We start from the raw sequence: 13,972 nt of genomic DNA on the forward strand, positions 1-13,972 counted from the left end.
ACAGGTTAATTCATAGTGATGCCAAGTCCAACAGAATGTGAGAGAAACTGGCTTGGTCACACGAGACGTTAGCTGTCATCATGGAGAGGACTGTTAAAAAAGATGGTGGCAAATTGAAAAGAATCAGGAGAATGACACATGACAAAGTGGAAACTGGACTTATGTTTTGACTGATTTCTGCCTAAGCCAAAGACATTAATTTCTAGTTAAATGTATGAGTGTTACTGATGATGTCATAGCGTCACTGCAGCATTGGACAGAACAGCCAAAATACAACTGGAACAACCAACTAGTCCATGTTTTTTTTTTCTTAAAATCAGTAACTATTTTGATAATTCATCACTCCTCTCACATTTCAATTTTTCTTTTTCTGTTTGTTTTGTATGATAATAATATTTAGATTTTTTGTTTCAATGAGAGGTGTAATTGATAAAACATGTAATTGATGAAAATATTTTTTTTAGTTAGAGCTCAATTTTATTCTTTAATGAGTGATGAATTATGATGAAGCAAAGAAAAGTTTACCTAGCAACTAAGACTGATGCCTGCAGACAGACAACTGGGAAAAGGAGCAAGTCAAGATCCCAATCAGAATTTGTAGCTGTGTCTTATTATATCTGATATGTAGTTTCACCTTCGAGACGATGTACATAGGCCAAAAAAAATAATCCAGCTCAGCTCTTGAAATGTCGTCATGGATGTTTTTGTCTTGAGAATAACGGCCCTATCCATTGATGGTAAAATGAATAAAGTAAATAAGTAATCAAATGAATACAAATTCAAATAAATCAATAGGTGTGCAGTTAAACCTTTTTCTGTATCAACAGTGCTTTAACAGAGCAAATAAATAGCACGTCTGTACACAAACATCACACTTTACTAAACATGATCCCACAGACCAACGAACATCCCTCAGGGAAACTCTGACAAAGGCCACGACAGGTCTCTGTCACCGAATCAGTAAAGTTACACCTGATCAACCTGGATTAGGTGATGGATGCGAGTATGTATTTTCCCCAGATGCAACTTTTGTAAACACGGGTTGGTTGAACAACTCCCTGATTGGTTCTGTTGTTGTTTACAACAGAACAGAACAGAACACAGCAGATCTACTCCCATAATGTCATAGGATACTTTGGAACCGTATAAATACACACATATTCTCTCTTACATAGAATCTTTATGATGTTGATCAAATTGAAGTTCTTCAAAAATAAGTATAAATACTTTCAAAAAATTGCACGTTTGCATCATCTGTACACAGTTTTGAGTAAAGTTTTGTAAATAATGACTCCTGTGGCAACATTAAACAGCATTTTTGTGAGAGCTTCCCTGTCAAGGAGCAAAAAGCCTCCCCATATTTCTCTCTTTCACAAATACTCGATATCCATCCTTGAGTTTTGTTTCCTGACCCACGTATAAAACACAGAGAATCTGGCTATAAACTGTACCGCTACAAAATACAGTACATTGATTTGTCAAACCGTACACAACAAAAGCACAGTTATGTTCCTCTCAATACAAGAACATATTATTACAACAAGCTACGAAATTACCTTGTCACGTTAGACACAACAGGAGATACTCATTTAAGGCAAAATAGGTGATTTCACAGGTGACGACTTAAAACACTTCAGATTTTAAAATCAGACAGCTTCCTTCCTTCCTCTGCAGAAAGACCAGTCTGGGTACATTAGCTTTTTACTCACAGATAAATAAAATGAATTTGGACACATTTGCCTTACTTTCTAGGGAAAGAAATCCCCGATGTTCGTCTGCAGAAGAGGTTCTTTCGAGTGGCATTAAACCCATTTGTAAAGCACGCAGGTTTGTTCCTTACACCGCTGCTGAAAACGGAAACGCTTCGGATTTGACCGTCTGTACTGGGCTCATCTACATCTGTCCTACATCTGACAACGGTACATCAAACACCAAAGAGCAACTATGGGGAGGTTTTGCACTCCTTCATTTACCAAGTAGCTTAACAAACACATATATAAATATGTTAATAAATAGACACAAATTACATCAGTGCAATTTTACACTATGCCTAAAGAAAGCATTTTGGCATCAAATTTAAAGTAGTTCACTTATTAACTCTTTTACCAAATAAATACATGAGGCATTAAAACATACAGTACATGATAAAACAAAGTTTGGTTGTCAAAAATAAAGCTTTGAGTGTGAATAGAAAGCCGTTATGGCATGATGGGAAAAACAATTCATTGGACTGAGTGTTATGGAATTTCTTTTCGGTAACAATGTCGTTTCAGTGAGAAGGGTCTATCCCCATGTCCTAGCAGCTTCCTGCTACAAAGAATATGAATAAAACAAAGTAATAAAGTGAATATGAAATTTGAAAAAGTGCATTTCTGGAGTATGTGTGGTGTTTAATGGTATACTGTAAACACAGCAGGCTAGCGAAAGCGCCGAGCGACCAATCTCAAACAAATTCATGGCCAAGGCCATTCCCCGGAAGCCACTGGATGTCCTTGTTCACTGTTGGTGGCGCATCGTTCAAGGGGCTTTACAGAGTCGAGGGCAAGGTCGAACAGCTGGACGGCCATGCAACGAGGGAGAGGGTTCACCCTGCTGGTTCTCTCCATTCATGTTAGTGTGTTTTTTTCTTCTTCTTCTTCTTCTTCTTCTCAGACAGTCAGACTCCCACATTACAGCCTGTCCATCCTGAAGGTGTCCTCAGTGGCAGGGTCAGCCAGCACCATGTCAGGGTCATTGAGCATGTGCAGCCCATCCAGAGTGAGGGGGTCAATCTTTAGCTCGTCCAGTGGAAACTGAGAGTCTGCGTCAAAACTGACGTCGCCGACGCCCGCCAGCGAATTGGTTAGCTCTTTGGAGAGGGCTCGGCGGAGACTCGCCCGTGACTGAAATATGTGACATCAGAGAAAGATGTGGATGCGAATGTAGAAGAATGGGTCATGAACCACATGAACTTGAATATTTATCTACACACACACACGCACACACACACACACATACACATCAGGTCACCCCAGGCCATTTCAGTTGTATAGCTCCTCTAATCATCTAAACAACAGTTTTCAGCTGCGCGGGGGGTTAATAAGCAGCCTTCTGACACATTAGACAACACTTTCATTTCCATTCCAGTAGGAGTTAAGTAGATACGTAAACACAATCATGTCTTTTTCAGTAAAACGTGCAATGGAATGCAGGAGGAGCATGCAGCTGCCATGAATGTTGGTATCGACATCATTTACCTGTTAGGATAATGTTGGGGATGTTGCCATGACTACTGTAGCCAAGCTGGCTGAGAGTCTGGTAGGCTGCTCCCTGTGAGACCCATCATGGCCGCTTGTGTGTAGTTGAGGGGTGGAGCACTGATTGTACAGGCTGGTGGAACTGATGGGGTTCTCTATCATGTTGAACTGCTCCAGCTGCAAAGGCAGAGGATTGTAGCCAAGTCAGAATCTACAGAAAAGATTAGGTTCCATTGCTGTCTACTGTCTGTACAGTCGATGTCACCTGATGAGAAAGAGCGTTGGTTTGCCTTAGTGCCAACTGCTGCTCGTAGAAGGAGTCACCAAATATACTGCCCACCACCGGAATGTGCTGGAATTATGATAAGAGACACAAAATTAAACAATGCAACAATTAAAAACACATAAAAAGGAGCGGTATGTTACCCAGGCCTATAAGCAGCTCAGCAATAGAAGGACAATGTCGCGATGACTGTCAGACTGAGCAGCGATAAACGCAAATGATGGGTGGAAAAGTACAGAAGCGTATTGCATTCACTTGACAAATGAAAAAAATCTCATTTTTTTTCTGTTTTTCGTGGTAATTTTTTTTATTCACAGCAACAACAAAATCACCAAACTGATGTAAAAACCTTTTTATTTCACAAAAGGAATTGTAGTAAGTAAGTAATAATGAGACCACTGATGTGTGGAGTCATTTTGGAGTCTATACTACAAGAAATTTGAGTTATTGATTTTTTTTTTTTTTTACCACCGTCTTGTAATTTGCAGACGGTCCCTGAGCACTTGCTGTGGTGCCGGTTGGGCATAGTGATTAATGTTATCAATGTAGCTCGGAGGACAGCTTATTTATTTTACAAAATCATTTTTGGGTAACTGTAGCTCGTAGTCTATGCTATAATGATGAGGACAGAGGCATAATTTGTGTTTGGACAACGTTTTGCCTGAGAATATTGATGTTGGATGTCCGAATCTGTGAATTAAAAAAAATTACCATGAAAAACAAAAAAAATATCCCATGAAAACCAGAAAAAAATTACCACGAAAAACTGAACAAATCAGAATGAAAAACATAAAAAAATTACCACGAAAAACAGCAAATAAAATACGTCAAACCGAAAAAGTACCACAAAAAAAACAATTACTCAATAAAAAAGATTTTTTTTAGTTGTCAAGTGAATGAAAGTAAATGAAATGAAAATGATTGTTTGGGATTTCGTTCCTAAAATCTGTCAACACAACCGAAGACAAAAGTGACATGAGCTTAAAGTGTGTTCATATGATGTGGTTAGTTGTATACAACCACAGTGCTGCAGTGGTGCATTGAACTCGGCAGCTCTGTTCACTATGACACAAACAGAAATTAGACTTCTGAACAGGAAAGTCCAGTATCTATCATCTTGAACGCTGTCTTCACATTTTAGGAACTGCTGGGAGGTGATAATTTACTGACTGCCTTTGAAGACACTTGAGAAGTGCAGACAGTACAACAATGATCAGGGATGGACTGTTTTTGCATCTCTGTGACGAAGGCGAGTGAGTAAATAGTTATTAAAGTTAGTTATAGAGGGAGTTGATGAAAAAAAACATTAAACCCGTCACCCCGGCTGATAAATACTGGAGAGGGGCAAAGTCAACTCACTGTGACTGACTTTCTTTTAGTGGTGGAGTTCCATCCTAACACTTCCAACATTCCCTAACCCATCACATGTGACTGACAGTCAATTTGATTCCAATTACTACAATCCTGTGGAATCTGGAGATGGTCATTGTCTATTTTTACTTCACGAACGAAAGGTCAAATGACAAAAGTCCCACTTCCCTGTCGTTTTGCATTAGCTCTCGCCGACCCACAACCGTGTATTTCTAAATAGCATATTCAGACATCATGCTGATGAAATAAAGCGTAAGCTTTTAGCTTTTGAGAAGGACTGATGAGGACCTCCAACAACAAACTCGCCATGTTGTCATGCCCAGTGAACAACGACAGCGGTGATGAGGAAATGTAGCTGCTGACGATATGATCTGTTACAGAGAATGACACGGAGCGTTGCTCATCTACAACTAGCTTTCCCCCAGACGCAAAGCCCTTCCCCAAAAACCAGCCAGGTCGGTGGGTGGGCTCTTACTTGAGGAGAGCCGCCAGGGGAGAAGCCTTGATTGGAGACTGGGGAGGTTGGAGACTGAGTGGCTGGTGAGCCAGTCTGATTGCGATACTGTTGGAGGGAAGAGGGTTAGCTAGCACTACGCTCCATGCTTGTCACATACAAATCTCTTCCATGATGACATTTGAGATGGCATCAGACAAGAATTTTATGTGACACCAAACATCAGGAAGCCTTCATAGCTGCCCAGTTCATCTGCACTTGAGAAAATGTGACTGTTCAACAGCAACATCTGCTCATCCTCCTCTTGTGTTTTGGACTTGTCTTATTAAAGGCTAAAGAAGCAAAGTGACCTGTGTTTGGTTGAGTTGGAGACCAGACGTCCTGGTGTCTTACCGAGCTGATGCTGATGCTGGCGGTGGTCTGGCTGTCTGGGGAGGGGCTGCTGGCAGTGGCGGTGACCGCGCCAGTGGAGGCTGGAGTTGGTAAGGGTGATGAGCTGGATGCCCTGAGGCAGGTTCTGTTGCTGCTTCTGAAGGTCGCTGAGCAGCTGAGCCTGGGCCTGAGCCGTCAACTGGTTGAAACAGGGGAATCTGTGCGAGCTGCTGCTCCAGTGTCAACGTCTCTGTGGGTAAAACCTGAAGACAGATGGACACAGTCTGTTTAGGAATGACAAATTGTCATTTGTGTTGGAGACTTAGCAGGTTGTGTCAGAGATTTACACTGAGGTACAAAAAAGTAATATGAACGCTTTTGATTTAAGCTCAAACATACAATTGGATTTCACACAGCTGTATGATGGTCCAAACAAACTCGAGTGGAACTTGCGCACAAACCTCTGCTGTGCGTACTGGTGTCAGTGGAGCAAAGCATCTCTTTAGGACGCACGACAGAAAAACGTAAAAAACACACAGATTGTGGGAAACGTAGGGTTTGACAGACATTTCACAGGAAAACTACTACGGGGCAGTGCGCTCGACTATGGGAATCTCAGATGACTGCAGACATTTCCGCGCCCGAGTCTGCTCTGCTCAGAGTATGTTGGAGTCTGTGAGCACCTCCACAGTCAACCTAAAGCACTGCTAAACCCCTACCTGTGTGCTGTTAACAGGCGAGGTGGGTGAGAGCTGCTGTGGGGACTTTTGAACATGGAGGTCCCATGGTGAGGGTGAGTGGCACCACAGGAGGTTGACGGCGCTGTGCTAAAACAGTCATGGTGGGCTGAGACGAGGTGGGGGATCCCTGGGGAGGAAAACAAAAATACTGGACTTACAATCAGAGTTAAAGAGTTAAACAACAACAAAAGTCTGCAGTGTTGAATGAAACATATAAAATCTGCTGTCAACACAGTGGAGAGGCATTTCTGACTTTTACACTGTGTGGGTTAGTTGAACAACAACAACAACAACAAATACATAACAAAACTCTGCAACTTGTTGATGAGGCTGGTTCTCCGCCCCGCATGTCACGTCTGAGGGATTTCACTATATCAAAACACAGATCATACAGTTCCTCCTACACCCCAACTTCTAAAGCAGCTGTTACCGTGGCTGGCCGCACTGATTCCGAGGTGGTGTGAGGTTGGTGGTCAGGTTGCCTGTGCTATTTGATGAGCTGAGGGAAGGGAAGGCGACGGTTGTCCTCTGGGTCCAGTGGGGTCGACAGCGGAGGAGGGAACTGGATGTTGGTAAGATCAGGCAGAGACCCACCGGTGTTTATGTGCAGCAGGGAGCACAGATGGGTTCAATTCCTGGTCAGGCGACGGAAAGATGCTAAAAACAGAAAAAAAGTTTTTTCAGCTGCACTAATTTCAACAAACTAATCTGTATCAACATCTGAATAGATGCAAACATGAATGGCCTTTTGTCAATTAAATAAACATGTGTTTATAATAAACAAGATCATGAAAATCTCACTGGTTATTCATGATGTACCGATATATACTGTAGGTGCTATATGCAAAGAACTCACTTGATTCCTGGGACATCATGTGCATTTGGGTTTTGATGAGTCTCCCTGAACACAAACCATAATCATCAGACGTGCTTCATGTGTAACACTGAATGAATGCACAGCTCATGACCCTTCCCGTCCCCAGCAGTACCTTTTTGTCATCCCACAACTGTTTCTGTGCATCCTTGTCTGCATTCGACTCAGAATCCTCCGCCCCAGGTACTGTTAGCAGCAGTACTAATTAGTGAAACAGCAAGACACAGTAGCTTGCTAGGACAGAACACAACTCCACTCAGGGCAAGAAATGAGTCATCGATATCCCAGCCAGTCAGATAGAATACGGTGCTGTGCAAAAGACTCTGGGTCTAAAAATAGCAAGGTGACCAGACAGACTGAATGGGAATCAGACAATTTATATGAGAGCTTCAAAAAACACAGACACATACACAGAAAACGGGTGGCGAATTAACGATTTTCCACTCTTTACCACCTTGAGCCAATTCCATTTATAGATTTTATTCCTGAGCAGCCAGCACAGCAGTGGAACAGCATGCTGAAGGTGTTCTTTGTCACTATCCAGCATGAGCTTACTTCATAAATATTTAAATAAGAGATCTGCCATTGCAGAACCAGAGCCCAACTTTATGGCGACACGATACAGCTCTGCATCCTTGTAAGCGGATCTTCCATTACCTCGTTTTGGCTGCAGCTCCTGTGATCCCCCTGCAAATACCTCCCTGGGGCCTTAGGATTCATGGGCGCTCTGGTGTAAGGCAGAGTCTGAATTTGTCCTGGATGTGTTAGAAAGAGGAGATGTCAATTCACAATTCCCCGACTGCACAGACTAATTCTGAACCCACATATACATTCACAAGTCTCTAACAGATGGTTTTGTGTTGCACGCAGACCCTTTAGTCCAGACTAAAGGGGTTGAAACCAAGATATGGGCTAGTTGATTATGTGTTAAACTCAGTTTATTCTCTATGTCATTTATATTTATAATTGAAATGACAAGAACTACAGGATCACAGTATTTAGTAGAGCTGTGACTATCCTGTCCTCTGGAAAATAGACAAGGGGTCTTACCTTCTCCAGCTAGTGTCCTGGTGGTGGAGAGAGGTAAACTGGGCTGTAAGGACAGCTGTCGATGTGACTTTAGTTAAGGCCAATAGAAAAAAAAAATCAGGCTGATTTGACCTGATGTATAACAGAATTCCACACACAGGTACTGGGACCCATTTACTTTGAAAATGGCTTCAGTCAGTGTGTGGTGTTATTCTGATGGTGTAATATTTTTCCCAGAATAAAAAGTGCAACAATGCAGTGTGCAGCTCAATATCCGCCTCTGTGTACACTTGAAACAGGCAATTTGCCTCACTTTGTTGTTGGAATCTGTTCAGCGATGCAGAACTGGACGCAGAAATGGGATTTCCTATTTTTTCTCTCACCAAATCTAATCGGTTCGGTGGCACATTCTGTGAGTGTTCATGAATCACAGAATCCCCACCTCTGAGATCTTCACATGTTCATGCGTTATTTACATTTTATTTGTCCCCCCAACACGAACATACGTTGGAGTTATGACAACAACTGGACGGTGTCACTTCATCTATCAACTCAAACAGATAAATACAACATGTGTGTTTGTAAAACAAAAAGGATATCTGACGTCCATGTTTGTCAACTGACAGAGGCCTACGGTGAGGAGACGTGATGCGATTCCGGTCACGATAAACGCGCTCCACCAAACCGTGGTGCCTGGTTGTCCGGCTGGTATCCAGCACAGAGTTCTAGGGTGAAGACACTCACAGGTCACCAAGGCAAAACAGCTTAGTTACACATGAAAATTATGCCAAAATGTTTGAGGATTAATGGTGCAAAATGTGTTCATTTCAAAAATGATTCAAGCCATGGGCCCCCCATACTGATGCTTGAGTTGGCAAATGTATTTCAAGATGGAAAGCCATGACAAGCAGATGATATAGTTTAAAATGTATCCACGAAATTACACTGTAAAGTACAGGTCTTGTAATTAATACCAAGTTTAACTTGTGCCCCTGAACACCTGATCCAACTCTGCATCTGGTTTGTAGCTCATTATAAAAAAAATATCTTGCCTGATCTATACGTGCCTCCACTAACTTTACACTGTCCATTTCTTTATATTTTCATCGAGAGCTAAAAAAGGTACACTGGACGAGAAGAAACCATTGACTTTACCAGCCAAGAAAGGCTAAGGGCTCACCTGAAAAGGCAGGTCAATGTTGCCATTTCCAATCTGATTGACATTGGGCAGTGAGCCTCCATAGTACTGTCCACGATTCTGCCCTAGTTGCAAATACTGGGTCTTCTGTAACTGCAACTGGGCAAAGTAAAATTGCATGAAAGCATGAGTGAATGACTGATCTGAAAAAAAGTGATGAACAAAATGAAGGATGTGAAAGATTAATGAGTCCTTTAACTGACAAACCAAACAAGATGAGACAGGCAGATGTGTCCATTTGTTGAACATTTAATGTAGACAAACTCGTTCACGGCAAATAAACTCACATCAGCAGATGTGAATGACACCTGTCTGACACCTGGTGGAGTGATACTACTGGTTTGTTTCATTCACCACACGTATTGACACAAAAGTCCTGTACGTTATCACACACATAACACTGATTGGCGTCTTGTTATTTTATTTATTATGTCCTGCATTCACAATCAACATTGACAAGAACAAATGCAGTGGAATTTTGTCTGGATGGCAACAAAATAAATCTCACCACAAACATAACCAGTACTTTGAGTTGCTTTCACAGTAAATGAGAGTTCAGTGGTGCAGTGTGCCGTCATTCCTTCCAGCAACAGACTACACTCCACCCAGATATGTTCTGATTATACCGCTTTTGGCAGCTGAACTCCAGACAGGAGCTGAGGAAATTAGATTATTTGCAGAAACAAAGGGAAATAATAATACATTCCTCAACTAGGTCCAGACATATTCTTGTGTCTGAATTTTATTATGGAATAATCTCCTCAGGATGCACTGATTTATCATCTGATATTGAAATCAAATTCCAATCACATTGTCTGTTGATTATGTTGAAAGCTGATTCATAAATCTAAGTGACTGAATTAATGCTAATGCAAATGTTATGAAATCTGAAGGATGTTTAAAAATGCCTTTTTTTTCCTCCATTAACCATTTTTTTCTTTTAGGGGGACACAAGACAATACAAACAAGATGAACAAACTAGCAAAATGTCATGTTAAACATCAGTATCTATGCTCACAATATTGCATCCCATCAACCATTAGGGATCAAATACCAGTCTTATTCAATCTGGTATTAAATATATTGAGAATTGTCCATAATCAGTAAATGGTTTCATTGGTGGATGATGGAAGCATTAATAACTTATAAACAGAGTTAAAACAAATTGCCTCTGTGTGCTGATCAATGAATGTTATCAGCTCCAGATTAGACATCACTGAAACCTGAGCCAGCACTCATATATATGAACCTGACTGAAAATCAAATAATAATTTTTTTTTGGGGGGGGGGGGGTGCTATTAACAGAAGCATGTGGTCGTTTACATGTTGCTAATGTGGTTAAACGTGCGCAGGGATGTTTGCTTATTGTTAAAAAGTCATTCTATTAAATGCAACGAGCTGTCCACAGCTGGATGCGAACAAAACAAATCACAGCTGGGACGTCAGTTTCTTGTCACCCGATAGCTAATGCTAAAAAAAACCCTGTCAGGGATTTCAGACACTAACACGCCACTGTATTTTCTTAAGGACGACTAAGAACATTGTTGTCATCCAGTGAATTACCTGTCAGACGATTTGTTTTGCGAACGCCAGTGAACTGAAGCAGCCAGACTGAGACAGGTGCCACATTATTCACAATGGTAAGCTAGCTACGCTTGAGGACGCTGCGACGAAAATAAGCTTTCTCTATTTGAAATAGCTGTTTTCCAGGCATGTTTTAAGGGAGGTCAAACCCCATTTAGTGGCATTATCTGACACGCACAACGGTGTTATTAACTTCTGAGTGGAATAACGCTGAGATTTACCTCCGCATCGTTCGCTAGCCGCCACACAACGATGCAACAGAATGTAAATATCCGTGATGTCGTCTTACCCGTGCAGCTCTGGTGATATTCAAGTCCTTCATTACTTCTTCAAACGCTGCAGTCTCTTCTGCCTGTTTCTGGTTATGCAAGGCGATTTTTTCGCTAAATTTGCGAGGATTGTTAGAGGACGCCATCTTTCCCCTCTTCTTCTGAATGGAACGTTACGTTACGCACCACGCGAGGGCCTTCCATTGACGTCATGACGCTGGAATGCCGCGCTGTGATGTTGCTCCAGCTGTTCACAGATGTGCTTTGAAAACCTTTGCTGATAGACACGATTTGATACGACGCTGGGACACGTTTAGAGGACACGCTGCTTAGTAAAGCCGATTTTAAATTGGGCAAAATAAATGTTGTGAAATGAATAAATGAATTGGTGATAATAATAATAAAATGTATGTTGTAGCGCTGTTAAAAACACACACTTGCAGGCAGAAACATGTACACAGATTCGAGAAAAAAAACAACTCATTTTGCTTTACAAAGAGATTGACGAACATCACTCCACGATTTTGTAGGAGGGTGGCAATGGTGGAACATATCCAAATTATTATTGTATGCAGCTCATTTGATGAAGACATACCATCATCCCACAAAAAAGGATGCAAATGAAAATAGATGAAAATAGTAACATCCTGAGAAACACATTGTTCCTCAAATGTCATACTGATCAGCAGTGAGCACTGAGAATAACGAAGGTGGCAGTGAGGGTTTTAGCTCATGGAAACACAAGCGCAGTTCCACTAAAAAATGCAGAACAGAATATGTTAATTGTTAAGTTGAATTGATGCCGCTTGTGGACGTCACATTACATAAAACAGTACAACAAGTACAACAGCACCACACTACAATGAGTCTATCCAACATTTGAGTCAAAGGCTGAGGCAGCCGATACAAACAAACAAAAAAATAGGTAAACTCTTTAATTTAAAAATTGAATTTCCAAGTAAAACCTACACACACTGAATTCAGGAGAGTATGTGTGGCATAAACACAAAGTTTAGTTTTTTTCACCAACAAATACTTCATCACAAACAATGAGTTTCTTGTCAAATTACTCAGGGAACATCTGCTCGCAAAGAGAAAGTTACACCTCCAAATCTGAATGACTGCTTATCAAATGTCCTCGATAAATCCCAGGTTCAAATCAGTAGTCTTTCCAGTCATTCTCCAGAACAAACATGCACACACACCTCACATGATGTTCACACCTTGTCTTCAGTCTGAGGTCAAGATGGGATTCTACTTTCACAGTCTCAAGGTCAGATATTCAATGTTGTGTGTTGTTTTGTGGAAGAATAATTGGTTGTACAAGCAATACCAGCAAAGGATTCTGGGGAAGCTGCAAATCCCGCTCCCACTCGTCTGACTCCGTGTTGTACACCTGAACGATACTGGGTCACGTTGTTCAGGTGCCAGTTGTAGCCTCCGATGACGTAGATCTTCCTGTCCAGTAAGCAGCAGCCAGCTTCAGACTGACCTGCTCTCATGGGACTGACGGTGGTCCACTGGTCGTTCTCTGGAACGTAATACTCCACCGCCAGTACGTCAAAACAACGGTCCACATGGTCCATGCGACCACCGAGAGCATATACACGATTCCTGCAGCTGATCATGGCATGCAGCACTCTGGGTTCGTTCATGGGGCTCTGAATTCCCACTGGTCAGGCTCACCTGGGTCGTAGCAGTGGAGAGTTTTCTTGTCATCCAATGAGACACCATAACCCCCTGAGATATACAGCTTTTCTCCACACGGAGTCCCCTGCATGACCCCCAAATCCTGCGTTTTAATGCTTTCACATTTGTCCACTCATTCTTCTTTGGGCAGTAGGACTCCACCGATGACAAACTGCCTGATCGATTGCGCCCTCCTGTGGCATACAGCTGCCCCTGCAGCATGTTCAGCTGAAACTGGAATACGAGCCTCTTGCATGGGTTGGATGCGAAGCCACTGGGCTCAGGTGTGGGTCATAGCGGAAACAGCTGTCCACAGCCCCCTCACCACTGTGATACTGTAAGTGCTGCCCACCGACAATGTACACAAAGTTATCGAGTACAGCAACACAGGCGTGGCTTGCAGCCAGTCTCCATCTCCGTCAGCTCCTTGAACTGGCGAGAAGCAGCGTCTGGGAGATGGTACACCTTCGTACTCACTGTTCGATCATTGTCAGTGTAGGGTGTCCCGCCAAAGGTGATGAGGGAGAAGACGTCAGAACGAATGAGCGTTCGTGGCAGACTGCATCTCATGCTGGCGGAAGCGAAATTCTGCATATTTGAAGGGCTCGTCGATGGTACTGCCAGCACAGATCATTTTCTATCATGATGTCACATACTGAAACAGTCCACCAACTCAGACCGACTCATGAGCGGGAAGCGCACGTGGCAGAGGACATTGCTCGCTTCAGCCCGACGTGATGCATCATATTGGAGCCATCTGATGGCAGCATGGAAAAGGTCAATCTCACTACAATTCTTTAGTTTGTTGCTCTGCAGGAAGAAGACGAGGCGCTCAATAGGAATGTGCAGAAAGTCCTCCTCCTCTGCAATTTG

The 13,972-nt window shown here is 42.3% G+C and overlaps 2 protein-coding genes across 2 annotated transcripts; both read right to left on the reverse strand.

The window, feature by feature from the left end:
- Positions 1-2,669: 2,669 nt before the first annotated feature.
- On the reverse strand, positions 2,670-11,556 carry LOC144741567 (CREB-regulated transcription coactivator 1-like). Its single transcript, XM_078624073.1, is given in 19 exon segments — positions 2,670-2,858; positions 2,860-2,882; positions 3,237-3,285; positions 3,287-3,346; positions 3,348-3,413; positions 3,502-3,588; positions 5,366-5,466; positions 5,738-5,946; positions 6,887-6,975; positions 6,977-7,057; positions 7,059-7,113; positions 7,313-7,353; positions 7,446-7,531; positions 7,988-8,085; positions 8,381-8,400; positions 8,402-8,443; positions 8,959-9,084; positions 9,540-9,656; positions 11,431-11,556. Coding segments are annotated over 19 exon segments (1,665 nt in total).
- Positions 11,557-11,588: 32 nt separating this feature from the next.
- Positions 11,589-13,969, reverse strand: LOC144741568 (kelch-like protein 26; the record flags this gene model as incomplete). Its single annotated transcript, XM_078624074.1, is given in 11 exon segments — positions 11,589-11,687; positions 12,744-12,818; positions 12,820-13,076; positions 13,079-13,184; positions 13,187-13,336; positions 13,338-13,376; positions 13,378-13,497; positions 13,499-13,654; positions 13,656-13,712; positions 13,714-13,762; positions 13,764-13,969. Coding segments are annotated over 11 exon segments (1,314 nt in total), but the record flags the coding sequence as incomplete, so codon positions are not given.
- Between the last annotated feature and the right edge of the window lie 3 nt (positions 13,970-13,972).

The sequence above is a fragment of the Lampetra planeri genome, unplaced genomic scaffold (genome assembly GCF_965212315.1).
Source record: "Lampetra planeri unplaced genomic scaffold, kcLamPlan1.2.h2 scaffold_602, whole genome shotgun sequence".
NCBI classification, from domain to species: Eukaryota; Metazoa; Chordata; class Hyperoartia; order Petromyzontiformes; family Petromyzontidae; genus Lampetra; species Lampetra planeri.